Raw genomic sequence first — 14,870 nt, forward strand, 5'->3', positions numbered from 1 at the left:
GGTCCCCTGAGGATCTCCATTCCTGAGAGTCAACCAAATTGTACGGGGTTGATACTCTGGACTAAAGCACTTAGGTTCTCCTACTCCTAAATGGCACACACTATATTCTATATTTAAGTATCTACATCTTGATACATCTCCTTTACACTCGTATTGCGAATGCCAAATTAGGGTCTGGGAAATATGGTTACCTGTCCTTGTAGTCTTAATGCATACCTCACAGCTAGGAGTGTCGGTACCTCTACCTTCCTGAATATAAAAATACACATATAAAAACATTATTAGAAACACATCTTTCGTCGTCATCCTCAATCTTCGTCCGTGCGAAGGCACCTCAGCTTCCAGGATGTAAGGGCTGCAGGGAATGGAGTTCTGCTCGTCTTCACAGGGGTCCCTTTGAGACTTTTCCTGACTTATACACTACACGTCGGTGAGCGGACAGGCTTTATTATGGCCTTCTCACTCACTTACCAATCTCTGAAACAATAAAATTTGTAATCCACAAGGTTCCTCGTCACTCCGACTGAGTCGTGCGCTTTAACCGGATCTTGCAGGGATTCTCTGGATCTGCTGTAGCTTGCCAAGAATCGACTGCTGCTGGTTTAACCCTGGAGTGATGTATCCACGGAGTCACTTCGGCTACTTTTATCGCTGTAGGGGTAGACAAAAGAACAACATAAGGACCTCTCCACTTGGGCCCTAACGGTACATTATTCCACTCTTTAATCCACACTTGGTCTCCTGGGTGGTAACTATGAACTGGGGGATAAATATTCACAGGTAATCTATCTTGTACCCATTTCTGTACCTCCTCCATAGTCTTACCCAACTCTACAACCTGCTGCCGGGTAATTCCTTCTCCTAACTGACTCAAATCCCCCCTTAAGTTACCAAGTACGGGAGGTGGTCGCCCATACATGATCTCAAAAAGAGAGAGGCCCATCCTTCTGGTAGGTGTACTGCGGATTCGCAATAGAGCTATGGGCAAGAGAACGTTCCACTTAAGTTGGGTTTCCTGACACATTTTAGCCAACTGATTCTTAATAGTTCTATTCATTCTCTCTACCTTACCAGAACTCTGGGGTCTATATGCCGTATGAAGCCTCCACTTTATACCAAGCATATGAGTCAGTTGTTGTAGGCACTGATGAACAAAAGCTGGACCATTGTCCGATCCTATAGAGCAGGGTAGTCCACATCGGGGTATTATTTCTCGTAGCAGGAATCTCACAACTTCTCCTGCTTTCTCTGTACGAGTAGGACATGCTTCTACCCAGCCTGAATAGGTACACACAACTACCAGTAGGTAGCGATATCCACCAGATTTAGGCATTACTGTATAGTCAATTTGTAGATCGGACATGGGGAGTCCCCCCATAAACTGGACTCCTGGTGGCTTTACTGGTCCTTGTCTTGCATTATTTTTAGCACACGTTACACATCTTCGTACAATGGCCTGAGTCAAGTTGGACAATCTTGGTATGTAGAAATGTTTTCTGAGAGATTCTTCTGTACTATCTCTACCAGAATGTGTCCCATTGTGATAGTTTTGGACAATTTCTACCGCTAGTGATGCTGGAATGACTATTCTTCCATCTTCTAACTGATACCATTTGTTCTCCAAATACTTTCCAGGTTCAGTCTTTAACCACTCCTCTTCTTGAGCTGTATAAACTGGAGTCCATTGAGACAGTGGAGTTGGTATAAGAGCAGCTATATGCTCCACATATTCCTGTCTTTCTGATTCAGCGGCACGCTTAGCTGCACTATCTGCCATCCGATTTCCTTTGGTTACATCACCATCTCCTCTCAGATGCGCTCGACAATGTATAATACCGACTTCTTTCAGCTCCCACACTGCTTCCAATAGATGTAGGATTTCAGCTGCGTACTTGATTTCTTTGCCTTCTGAATTCAATAGTCCTCTTTCTTTATACAAAGCTCCGTGGGCATGAGTGGTTAAGAACGCATACTTGGAGTCCGTGTAGATGTTCACTCTTAAACCTTCAGCCAATTGTAACGCTCGTGTCAGTGCTATCAATTCTGCCTTTTGTGCTGATGTTCCTTTTGCCAGTGGCCAAGCTTCTATCACCTTATCTATCGTTGTTACTGCATATCCTGCATAGCGGATCCCTTCTTTCACATAACTACTGCCGTCGGTGTAATATTGAACATCGGGGTTCTGGATGGGAAAATCACGAAGATCTGGTCTACTTGAAAATACTTCATCTATCACTTCCAAACAATCATGTTGACTTTCAGTAGGTTGTGGCAAAAGGGTAGCTGGATTTAAGGTATTTACAGTCTCTAAATGCACTCTTGGGTTTTCACACAACATTGCTTGATACTTGGTCATACGGCTGTTACTAAACCAATGATTTCCTTTGTAATCCAACAACGTCTGTACTGCATGTGGGACTCGTACATAAAGTTCTTGACCCAGAGTGAGTTTATCGGCTTCAGCTACCAGCAGGGCGGCTGCAGCTACTGCTCTTAGACAAGGTGGAAGTCCGCTGGCCACCGCATCCAGTTGCTTAGACATGTAGGCAACAGGTCTTTGCCATGATCCCAAGTACTGTGTCAATACTCCCACAGCCATTCTTCTTACATACAGGTAGAATGGTCGTGTGTGATCAGGTAGACCTAATGCTGGGGCACTCATCAAAGCCTTCTTCACATCTTCAAATGCCGTTTGCTGTTCTTGAGTCCATAAGAAGGGGTCGTGCTCTGTACCTTTGATAGCTGCATACAGAGGTTTTGCCAGTATCGCGTAGCTGGGAATCCATATCCTACAGAAGCCTGCTGCCCCCAAGAATTCTCGCACTTGCCTTCTATTCTTGGGTATCGGTATTTGGCACACAGCTTCTTTTCTCTCTGGCCCCATAATTCTTTGACCTTCAGAGATATGGAATCCCAGATATTTGACAGTTGGCAAACACAACTGAGCCTTCTTTCTAGACACCTTGTATCCTGCCTTCCAGAGAATGTGTAGTAGATCGTGCGTTGCTTGCTGACATATTTCCTTTGTAACTGCTGCTATCAACAAGTCATCTACATATTGTAACAATACACACTCTCCTGGGATGGACTCGAAATCCAGTAGATCTTGACTTAGAGCTGAACCAAATAGGGTAGGTGAATTTTTAAACCCTTGGGGCAGTCTTGTCCAAGTCATTTGGCGTTTTGAGCCCGTCACAGCGTTTTCCCATTGGAAAGCGAAGATACATTGGCTTTCTGCGGCAATTCGGAGGCAAAAGAAGGCATCTTTGAGGTCTAAGACTGTAAAATAAGTTGCCCCGCCCGGAATTAAAGCAAGCAGGTTATATGGATTGGGCACAACTGGATGTATGCTAACAACCGCATCATTGACTGCTCTCAAGTCCTGCACAGGTCGATACTCATCTGTACCGGGCTTTTGAACAGGCAGCAATGGGGTGTTCCAGGGGGAAGTACAGAATTTTAGGATACCATACCGTATGAACTTATCCAGATAAGATTGGATGTTCTTCTTAGCCTTCTGCGGGATGTGATATTGCCGTAGGCTCACTGGATACACCCCAAGTTTTAGTTCGATTTTAATAGGTGGAATATTGCGGGCAAGTCCTGGTGGGTTGTTCTCTGCCCAAACTCCTGGTATGTTAAATAAAGATTCATCACTCCTAGGGTTTTGGCTAGTCAACGCTGTATAAAGTCGCCACTCTTCTTCCTTTGGTACGGATAATGTCATAATACCTGAAGGTCCATTAAACTTTAAGGATGTTGTTCCATTTGGTAGGAATGTAATCTGCGCTTGTAATTTGGATAGCATATCACGTCCCAGCAATTGGACTGGACATTCAGGCATGTAAAGGAATTGATGTTTTACTACGTGGCCTCCCAATGTACAGAGTCGACTTTTAAGAACCGGTTTTGCAGCACTTCTTCCAGTTGCTCCTATTACAGTAATAGTTCTTCCAGATGGAGGAGCAACTAGATTAGTCACCACCGAATGTTCAGCACCAGTGTCGATCATGAACGCACTCCTTTTTCCCCCTATTGATACATCGACCATAGGCTCCGCTCGACCAAGGGGGATGGAGCCCGGTCGGTATCAATAGTCCTCCATGACCGTGTCAGCCAATCCTACAAAGTCCCTACCTTCTCTATCGCGGGACCTTTGCGCTGCTGGATAGTACCTATCTTCCCTTACACTTCCTCTGTTACCATTGCTCCCTCTATTACCATTGCTCCCTCCGGGGCCTTCTCTACCTCTCACTCTGCCTCTAAAGTTTCCATAACCTGCCCTGGGTTGGTCTCTCTCATACTGCTCTCTTTGCGGACACTCACTTCTCCAATGCCCTTCTTCCTTGCAATATGCGCACTGATTCCTACTCAGGGGCTCCCTATTCCACCTACTATCGCCTCTATCTGTTCCCCGTCTATCTACGCCTGCGATTGCTACTGCTAGCCTTTCTACGCATCTTGCGCTCTTCCTCTTTCTTTGTCTCTGTTTCCCTGTTCATGTACACTTTATTCGCTACCTCCATTAGTTGGGTGATAGACATACCTGCAAACCCTTCTAACTTTTGTAGCTTGCGCTTAATATCTCCGTAAGCTTGGCTGACAAAGGCGGAGTTTACCATTCGGGAATTATCAGCGTCTTTCGTAATAAAGGGGGTATACAAGCGGTATGCCTCCAATAATCGGTCATAAAAGACACTGGGCGCTTCATCACTTTTCTGAATCACCTCAACTGTCTTCGACATATTAATGGCTTTCTTCCCTCCGGCTTTCATGCCAGCAATTATAGCGTCTCTATAGGCTTTTAGTTGAACCATATCTGCGCCATTAACATTCCAATCGGGATCGGTGTTAGGATAATGTGTTGCGGCCCATGCTGCTGGGTTGGCTTGATTTAAAGCACGGGCTTCATCCTCTAGCGCTTTAATGGCCGCTTGGTTAATCCTAGTCCTTTCCTCATTATTGAACAATGTCATTAATAACTGCTGGCAATCAGCCCATGTCGGATTATGTGTCTGAACTATCGAGGTGAACAGATCGGTCAAAGCTTGTGGTTTCTCAGTGTACGAGGAATTGTGGGTCTTCCAATTCAAGAGATTGGTAGTCGTGAACGGGACATATACGAAGACTGGGTCAGCATATACCATTTGACCTGCGGCATCGAGATAGGCTGACCCAGGATTCAGACGAAGAGGCATCTGGTAATGTTTAGATCGTTGGGTACCGGTCAGTTGTCGGGTTAGTATAGGGCTACGTGGAGGGGTGTCAGTTATGGGTTCCAGTTGGGGGGTAGTAAGGCATGAGGATGTGGGAGCTTGATTTTGGGAAAGGTCGGTAAATAGAATATTCCGAGCCGAGCTAGAAGAAGCTTGACCGGAAGTTTGAAGTGGCGCCAAATCAGGATATTCAGATCTAACGGGGGTTGGTTCCAGAAGGGAAGGTTTAATACGAGGGGGGGTGGATTCTGCACTGGAGGAGGAAGCGGAAGTGGATGGGGGCAATGGGGGAAGGGGTGTAGAGCTTCCTGTACTCGTATCACTTCCTCCTAAAGGGAAGTAAGGGGGCGGCAAAGGGATCTCAGACTCAGGGGGCGTGTCCAAAATGGGCCTAACCATAGTCCTAGTGGACAAACAAGTCCTGGCCACCATGAGGCGACATTGCTCCTCGTGGCATATCCGAATCCATCTTGGCGAGTCGTTTACGGCCTGTCTCCAACAATCAATATATGGAAACTGTCCGTAAAGTTCAGGCCTACCTGATACAGCCACGTGTACACGCTGTACCAGAGTTGGATCCAAACTGCCACGTGGCGGCCATGCCGCAACCAAAGTAGGCCACTCCCTAGTGCACAAAGTGACCAAACGTACAGGGGACATTTTAACCCCAAAATCACATGTTTTAAATCCCTTTTTGAAATTCTTTACCATACAACCTAAGGGATCCAAGATCGTTGACTCCGACGCGCCCATACTTATCAATGGAGCGTCGTTGACAACGAATACTATGCACACGTTCTATTCAACAGTCACACCCGTTTCTTCCGGCAACAGCACCACGTGGTACGGTTACCAAGTGAAACGTACACAATAACACAATAAACACTCAAGGAATTCCCGTACACACACAGCTGTTACACCAGTCACTAAATAATCAATATTATGCCCTTTGGCGAAACTATACAGTCACCCACGCTATAATTCTCTATATATGAATTACCCGTCTATAACACACCCCAGTAACATCGTCTTTTACAAATAGCGGTTACAGTACGGTTAGCATAGGTCAAAGCACGATTTAAGGTCACAATACAATTATTAGTGGTTATGGTGTTAAACATGCAATAGACGACAATGATTAGTACTTATATACAGTGTCAGTAAATATACAGGGTTATGGTACCGTGCACTATGATACAGCAACACACTATTAACACTCTCGCTAGACGGCTGAGCTCGCGCTATCTAACAAGATATACACTTTACTAACAATCTTTAACACATATACAATCCCAACTAAACTATTGGCCAGTACCTTGAATGGACTACCTAAAACTATCTACATCCGTTTTGGTTAGCCACACTGCCCAAGCACCACATATAGCGAACTAGAGGGCGGAATTTACAACAGAACCCTTTTAGTCTTTCTACTCTATCAATAGTCTAGTGGGTTCCAAATTTACACGCCTTCCCACTTAGCCAAGATAGGTTGAGATCTAGCGGACCGAATTTACACAGGCGCCGCTTAGTCTCCCGGTCCCTCCGACCTAGCGAACAAAATATACACCCTAGAACGCTAGTCTAGACAAGACACCGGTGTCCGGCTAGGGCTATTTACACAGGACCCCGCCTGACTCCAAACCAAATCAAACGGTCTTACTAAAGAGCGTTCGATTGAGCGGTGCGCCTTCGCTCCTTCCCTCCGACAGAGGGGGCAGATTCCATACACAGATTTAAACCCCTTATGGGCCTACCGCACAATCGGTATACCCCTAGTGGGTCCGCCGTCTAAAACAGCAGTCGTCTTACCTCCTCGTTCCTGAACCTGAGTTCACACTCATCGACGGGGACACCCCAGCACTTCTTACGTAGAGGCCGATGATCTCCTGGACAACAGACCAGTGGCGCCGAGACGAAGGGAGGTCCACGCAGAAGTTCAGGGGTGCAGCCGTAGAGAACGTGGGCAAAGATAGACCGTCTCACGCCTCTGCCTCTCAGCTACCGTTGAACGATGAGCTTCCCGGCCAATGCACCAAATGATACCGGAGAAACTGACGGAAGCAAAGCACAGAGAGATGGACACAGGTTTCTTCAGGAAGGAAGAGATTCTTTATTCGGTTCACCGATCGGGACTCAGAGGGACTAATGTCACCAAAATACAGCAAGTTCTGAGCCCCGGACAATAGTGCAGGCTCCTTATATAGGCACATAACTCCTCCCATATTAAGCTCCACCCGCACATTCTCTTGACCAATCAATACAAATAAGAATTAACTTCCTGCTTGACCGCATGGCCTGTCCAGCACAATGGAGGAGGGGAATACTACATCCTGTATTCTTGCACATGCTCCGTACACTACTGATCGTATCTTGCCTCGTGCAACCAACTGATCGATACGTCAGCATATGCACGTACACATGCTACGTGGTAATCTCGGCCTACTAAATTTATTTTTACCGAGATTCCACCACAGTATGGTAATGGGGCTGTATCTTAATAGGCAACTGTATGGTAATGGGGGCTGCATGGTAATGGGGGCTGTGTGGTACTGGGGGGCTGTATGTTAATAGGCGGCTGTATGGTAATGGTGTGTTGTATGGTAATGGGAGTGCTGTATTGTAATTAAGACTGTATGGTAATAGAGGGCTGTATGGTAATGGGGGGCTGTATGGTAATGGGGACCGTGTAGTAATAGGGGCTGTATTTTAAAGGAGGCTGTATGGTAACGGGGCTGTGTGGTTATGGGGTGCTGTATGGTTATGGGGTGCTGTATGGTAATGGGGTGCTGTGTGGTAATGGGGTGCAGTATGGTAATGAGGTGCTGTGTGGTAATGGGGTCTGTATGGTAATGGGGTGCTGTGTGGTAATGGGGTGCTGTATGGTTATGGGGTGTTGTATGGTAATGGGGTGCTGATCATTTAATGGGGTGCTGTGTGGTAATGGGGTGCTGTATGGTAATGGGGTGCTGATCATTTAATGGGGTGTTGTATGGTAATGGGGTGCTGCTCATTTAATGGGGTACTATTTGGTAATGGGGTGCTGTATGGTAATGGGGTGCTGATCATTTAATGGGGTACTGTATGGTAATGAGGTGCTGTATGGTAATGGGGTGCTGTATGGTAATGAGGTGCTGTATGGTAATGGGGTGCTGTATGGTAATAGGGTACTGCATGGTAATGGGGTGCTGATCATTTAATGGGGTGCTGTGTGGTAATGGGGTGCTAATCATTAAATGGGGTGCTGTGTGGTAATGGGGTGCTGTATGGTAATGGGGTGCTGTGTGGTAATGGGGTTTCTGTGTAGTTATGGGGTGCTGATCATTTAATGGGGTGTTGTGTGGTAATGAGGTGCTCTGTGGTAATGGGGCGCTGTGTGGTTATGGGGTGCTGTGTGGTTATGGGGTGCTGTCTGGTTATGGGGTGCTGTATGGTAATGGGACGCTGGTCATTTAATGGGGTGCTGTGTGGTAATGGGGTGCTGTGTGGTTATGGGGTGCTGTGTGGTAATGGGGTGATGTGTGGTAATGGGGTGCTGTGTGGTAATGGGGTGCTGTATGGTAATGGGCTACTATATGATAATGGGGTGCTGTGTGGTTATGGGGTGCTGTGTGGTTATGGGGTGCTGTATGGTAATGGGGTGCTGTATGGTAATGGGGTGCTGTGTGGTTATGGGGTGCTGTGTGGTAATGGGGTGCTGTGTTGTTATGGGGTGCTGTGTCATAATGGGGTACTGTGTGGTAATAAGGTGCTGTGTGGTTATGGGGTGCTGTGTGTTTATGGGGTGCTGTGTGGTAATGTGGTGCTGTGTGGTAATGAGGTGCTGTATGGTAATGGGGTGCTGTATGGTAATGGGGTGCTGTGTGGTTATGGGGTGCTGTGTGGTTATGGGGTTCTGCGTGGTAATGGGGTGCTGCGTGGTTATGGGGTGCTGTGTGGTAATGAGGTGCTGTGTGGTTATGGGGTGCTGTGTGGAAATGGGGTGATGTGTGGCTATGGGGTGCTGTGTGGTAATGTGGTGCTGTGGGTAATGAGGTGCTGTGTGGTTATGGGGTGCTGTGTGGTAATGGGGTGCTGTGAGGTAATGGGGTGCTGTGTGGTAATGGGGTGCTTTGTGGTAATGAGGTGCTTTGTGGTTATGGGGTGCTGTGTGGTAATGGGGTGCTTTGTGGTAACAGGGGTGCTGTGTGGTAATGGGGAGCTGTGTGGTAATGGGGTGCTGTGTGGTTATGGGGAGCTGTGTGGTAATGGGGTGCTGTGGGGTTATGGGGTGCTGTGTGGTAATGGGGTGCTGTATGGTTATGAGGTGCTGTGTGGTAATGGGGTGCTGTATGGTAATGGGGTGCTGTGGGGTAATGGGGTGCTGTGTGGTAATGGAGTGCTGTATGGTAATGGGGTGCTGTGTGTTAATGGGGTGCTGTGGGGTTATGGGGTACTGTGTGGTAATGGGGTGCTGCATGGTTATGGGGTGCTGTATGGTAATGGGGTGCTGTGTGGTATGGGGTGCTGTGTGGTAATGGGGTGCTGTGTGGTAATAGGGTGCTGTGGGGTAATGGGGTGCTGTGGGGTAATGGGGTGCTGTGGGGTAATGGGGTGCTGTGGGGTAATGGGGTGCTGTGGGGTAATGAGGTGCTGTGTGTTTATGGGGTGCTGTGGGGTAATGAGGTGCTGTGTGTTTATGGGGTGCTGTGGGGTAATGTTGTGCTGTGTGGTAATGGGGTGCTGTGGGGTAATGGGGTGCTGTGGGGTAATGATGTGCTGTGTGGTATGGGGTGCTGTGGGGTAATGGGGTGCTGTGTGTTTATGGGGTGCTGTGGGGTAATGGGGTGCTGTGTGTTTATGGGGTGCTGTGGGTTATGGGGTGCTGTGGGGTAATGGGGTGCTGTATGGTTATGGGGTGCTGTGGGGTAATGGGGTGCTGTGGGGTAATGGGGTGCTGTGTGTTTATGGGGTGCGGTGGGGTTATGGGGTGCTGTGGGGTAATGGGGTGCTGTGGGGTAATGGGGTGCTGCATGGTTATGGGGTGCTGTGGGGTAATGGGGTGCTGCATGGTTATGGGGTGCTGTGGGTAATGGGGTGCTGTGTGGTAATTGGGTTCTGTGGGGTTATGGGGTGCTGTGGGGTAATGGGGTGCTGCATGGTTATGAGGTGCTGTGGGGTAATGGGGTGCTGTGTGGTAATGGGGTGCTGTGGGGTTATGGGGCGCTGTGTGGTAATGGGGTACTGTGTGGTAATGGGGTTATGGGGTGCTTTGGGGTAATGGGGTGCTGTGTGTTTATGGGGTGCTGTGTGTTTATGGGGTGCTGTGGGGTTATGGGGTGCTTTGGGGTAATGGGGTGCTGTGTGTTTATGGGGTGCTGTGGGGTTATGGGGTGCTGTGGGGTTATGGGGTGCTGTGGGGTTATGGGGTGCTGTGGGCTAATGAGGTGTTGTGTGGTAATGGGGTGCTGTGGGGTAATGGGGTTCTGTGGGGTTATGGGGTGCTGTGTGGTAATGGGGTTCTGTGGGGTTATGGGGTGCTGTGGGGTAACTAAGGGCAGATGGTTCTGGTTCCCAGAACAAAGATGGCCGCTAATGCCATTGAATGACGTTGCCATGGTAACAGACTTGCCCCTGTCATTGCTCAAGACTAACCTCCAATCAGCTAATAAGTTCGGCAGAAGGGAAACGCCCTCATTCACATCGAGTACAAAGTGCACGAGACTAAAACCGCCCAGCAGTGTTCTATGTCTATGCTGCTAGCGCTGCAGGCGGGGTCAGTGTGCGCGCAGATTGTGTCTCCGGTGTGTAGCGCTCGGTGTGAGCATGCGCACAGCGCGGAGTGACGGGCAGAGTGCGGCGCTGGCAGTGAGTGATCGTCATAACAATGGGAGGTGAGGGGAGCACGTGGCCACTGCACCCCAACATCATCTACTGCACCCCAACATCATCTAACTGCACCCCAACATTCTAACTGCACCCCATCATCTACTGCACCCCAACATCATCTAACTGCACCCCAACATTCTAACTGCACCCCATCATCTACTGCACCCCAACATCATCTAACTGCACCCCAACATCATCTAACGGCACCCCAACATTCTAACTGCACCCCATCATCTACTGCACCCCAACATCATCTAACTGCACCCCATCATCTAACTGCACCCCAACATCATCTAACTGCACCCCAACATTCTAACTGCACCCCAACATTCTAACTGCACCCCAACATTCTAACTGCACCCCAACATTCTAACTGCACCCCAACATCATCTAACTGCACCCCATCATCTACTGCACCCCAACATCATCTAACTGCACCCCAACATCATCTAACTGCACCCCAACATCATCTAACTGCACCCCAACATCATCTAACTGCACCCCATCATCTACTGCACCCCAACATCATCTAACTGCACCCCAACATTCTAACTGCACCCCATCATCTACTGCACCCCAACATCTAACCAGTGCATCCCAACATCATCTACTGCACCCCAACATTCTAACTGCACCCCAACATCATCTACTGCACCCCAACATTCTAACTGCACCCCAACATTCTAACTGCACCCCAACATTCTAACTGCACCCCAACATCATCTACTGCACCCCAACATCATCTACTGCACCCCAACATCATCTACTGCACCCCAACATCATCTACTGCACCCCAACATCATCTACTGCACCCCAACATCATCTACTGCACCCCAACATCATCTACTGCACCCCAACATCATCTACTGCACCCCAACATTCTAACTGCACCCCAACATTCTAACTGCACCCCAACATCCAACCACTGCACCCCAACATCATCTAACTGCACCCCAACATCCAACCACTGCACCCCAACCTCATCTAACTGCACCCCAACCTCATCTAACTGCACCCCAACATCATCTACTGCACCCCAACATCCTAACTGCACCCCAACATCCTAACTGCACCCCAACATCCTAACTGCACCCCAACAACATCTAACTGCACCCCAACAACATCTAACTGCACCCCAACAACATCTAACTGCACCCCAACATCCAACCTGCACCCCGACATCCATCCAGCACCCCAAGATTTTTACTTCTGTTAACTTACTCCCCAAGCTCCTTCACCGATGTGAAATTGTGGCCAAAACTGCCTCAATCCTGTACATGAACCCATGTATCCAACAATAATTACCCTGACCCCTTACACATGCACTCACTAATACCCGGTATCCAGCTCTTATGTACCCAGAGGCATAACCAAAAACCACTGGGCCCTAGTGCAAAAATTGCACTAATGCCCCCCCCAGTGTGTCTCACACACCTCCATGTGTATTATTCCCTTCCCACCGCAGCAGCTTGATGTGTCTCATTCCCTTCCACCCATGCCCCTTCATGTCTCTCCCCCCCCTCCTCTACCTGTTCATTGCGGTACCAGGCCAGGTCTGACAGGAAGTTCTCTCTGAACACTTCCTGTCAGACCTGATCCATTCACACACAGCGGCACTCTCCTCCTGCCAGTTACCAGTCTGTACACCGGCCCTAAAGTTATGGTGACCCCTACGATCGTGGTAGTTAAGCCACTAGTACCTCATCCCATGTAGCCACGCACATGAACACCGTGTCACCAACACACTAGCCTACACTACTTATTTTCTAACATTTTGCTATGGTCTGTTTCTTGCAGCAGTAAGATCAATATTGGAAGATTGGCCAGTGGTGTAGGAACTATTCAAGTTGTATTCTGCTACATAATTTATTCAAACTCCATTAAAAAAAGTAACAAAACAAAAAAAGAACGAGCTTACTTGGATGGCTGCGAGAGTTTGTACGGAGTGAGACACAGACATACCTGGCTAGCTAAAGGTACCTCATCCACGTCTGTCTTCATGGAAGCATTTGGGCCAATAATGCTGCTCTTGTTGAAAGCAGAACAGGAGGAACAGAGAAAGATTAAACGACCAAAACGTAGGAAGGAGCTGAAGGTAGTACTTCCCCAAAAACCTAAACCCAAACCCCCACCAGCACCTACACGAAAACAGCAAGTGCTTGGCGTCAGAAGACCTCGAATATTTCGAGAACGGACAGGTCTAGAAGGCATGACTGATGAGGAAGTTGTTGAAAGATATCATCTTCCCAAAGGTGCCATCATGGACTTGTATGAGCTAATCAGGGTTGATATTGACCCACTGACCCAACGCAGCCACGCTATTCCAGGGATGGTTAAACTATTAAACTGTTTGCACTTTTTTACTTCTGGGTCATTTCAGACCAAGGCATCCGCAGTGGGTGGAGTTTCCCAGTCAACTTTCTCCAGGTTTTTGGTGCCTGTCATACAGGCCTTGAAGAAACACGTCCATCTCTTTATTGGGTTCCCTACTGACAAATCTGGGTGGCAGTCATTAAAAAGGGGATTCTACCAGATTGCGGGACTACCACATGTCATAGGGGCAGTGGACTGTACCCACGTGGCTCTTTCAGCACCCCATGAAAGGGAGGAGATCTACCGAAATAAAAAGGGATACCATTCTGTAAATGTCCAAATTATTGCGGACAGTCACTGCAAAATTTTAAGTTTATTTTCAGCTTTTCCCGGAAGCTCAAATGAAAGCTTTATATTACGACAGTCGTCCGTGTATGAAGGCTTTGAGAGTGGCAAGATTGGCGGTGGCTGGCTCGTTGGTAAGTGCGTGCAATTATTGCTGACTTTGCCTCTGTTTTAATTTCATGGTTTCTGATTCCTGGGTATGTTTCTCCATTGCATCCAGGTGGTTCTTTTTATACATCTCTCCCATGGCTGCTGACCCCAGTGACGGAACCAAGTACAGATGCAGACAAGTTGTACAATGAAGCCCAATCTCGCACCTGTTCTGTAATTGAAAAAACATTTAAACTTCTGAAAACTCGATTCAAGTGTTTGAACAAATCTGGTGGTGGTCTGCAGTACGATCCTACCAAAGTGTCTGATATAATCGTGGCTTGCTGTATCTTACACAACATCGCTGTGCAGCACAACGTTCCAGCTGACTACATTGTCGAAAAAAGTAGGAAGCTTGCGAAGATGCCAAATACTGAGCCAGAGCTCAGTGACAGCGCACAAGCCGTGCGATCCAGGATAATCAAAAACTACTTCTCCTGTAAGTGCCAGAAATTCAGATCTCTGTATTCATTAAAGGGACATTAGAGTATTTCTAGAACAAACCTGCTTCGGTAACGCTATAGTCTCCCAGTCACTCGTTAAATGCAGAGTGAAGTATAAAATAAATTGGTTTACTTCCCTTTCCTCCAGTTCGAAGTCTCACTGCTGTCTGCTCCTCGTAGTATGATGTACGCTTGGAAGTATTGCTACCCTAGAGGAGTATTGGGGAGCATAGACGCAGCACAGAATGCCTGGGTACGAGAGCAGAGAAGCTACAGCCCCAGCTCTCCTATCCAGATGGATGGAGTCGTGGCTTGATATCTCTCTTTCAAACTATTCAAATACACAGAACTTGGGGTCAAGTTGTTATAGTGCCTACAGTGTTCCTTTAAATATGTGATTTGTCAAACTTCCCTTTTCACGTGAGTTTGCCACAAGCTCCTGGAGGAGCCTGCTTGACAGGCTCCTGCCCACAGACTATGGGACCTGTAATATACACTGAAAAAAGTCTGTTTGTGTATTTGGACTAGATGGTTGGTG

At 47.8% G+C, this 14,870-nt stretch overlaps 1 protein-coding gene across 1 annotated transcript; it reads left to right on the plus strand.

Moving 5' to 3' along the window:
* The first annotated feature begins 11,018 nt into the window (after positions 1 to 11,018).
* On the plus strand, positions 11,019 to 14,834 carry LOC134586003 (putative nuclease HARBI1). Its single transcript, XM_063441501.1, has 3 exons — positions 11,019 to 11,086; positions 12,879 to 13,873; positions 13,960 to 14,834. Exons 1-3 carry the CDS (start codon positions 11,019 to 11,021, stop codon positions 14,373 to 14,375), a joined length of 1,479 nt encoding a protein of 492 aa, XP_063297571.1. The 3' UTR covers positions 14,376 to 14,834.
* The last annotated feature ends 36 nt before the right edge of the window (positions 14,835 to 14,870 follow it).

Source organism: Pelobates fuscus, chromosome 2 (genome assembly GCF_036172605.1).
Source record: "Pelobates fuscus isolate aPelFus1 chromosome 2, aPelFus1.pri, whole genome shotgun sequence".
In the NCBI taxonomy this organism is placed as follows: Eukaryota; Metazoa; Chordata; class Amphibia; order Anura; family Pelobatidae; genus Pelobates; species Pelobates fuscus.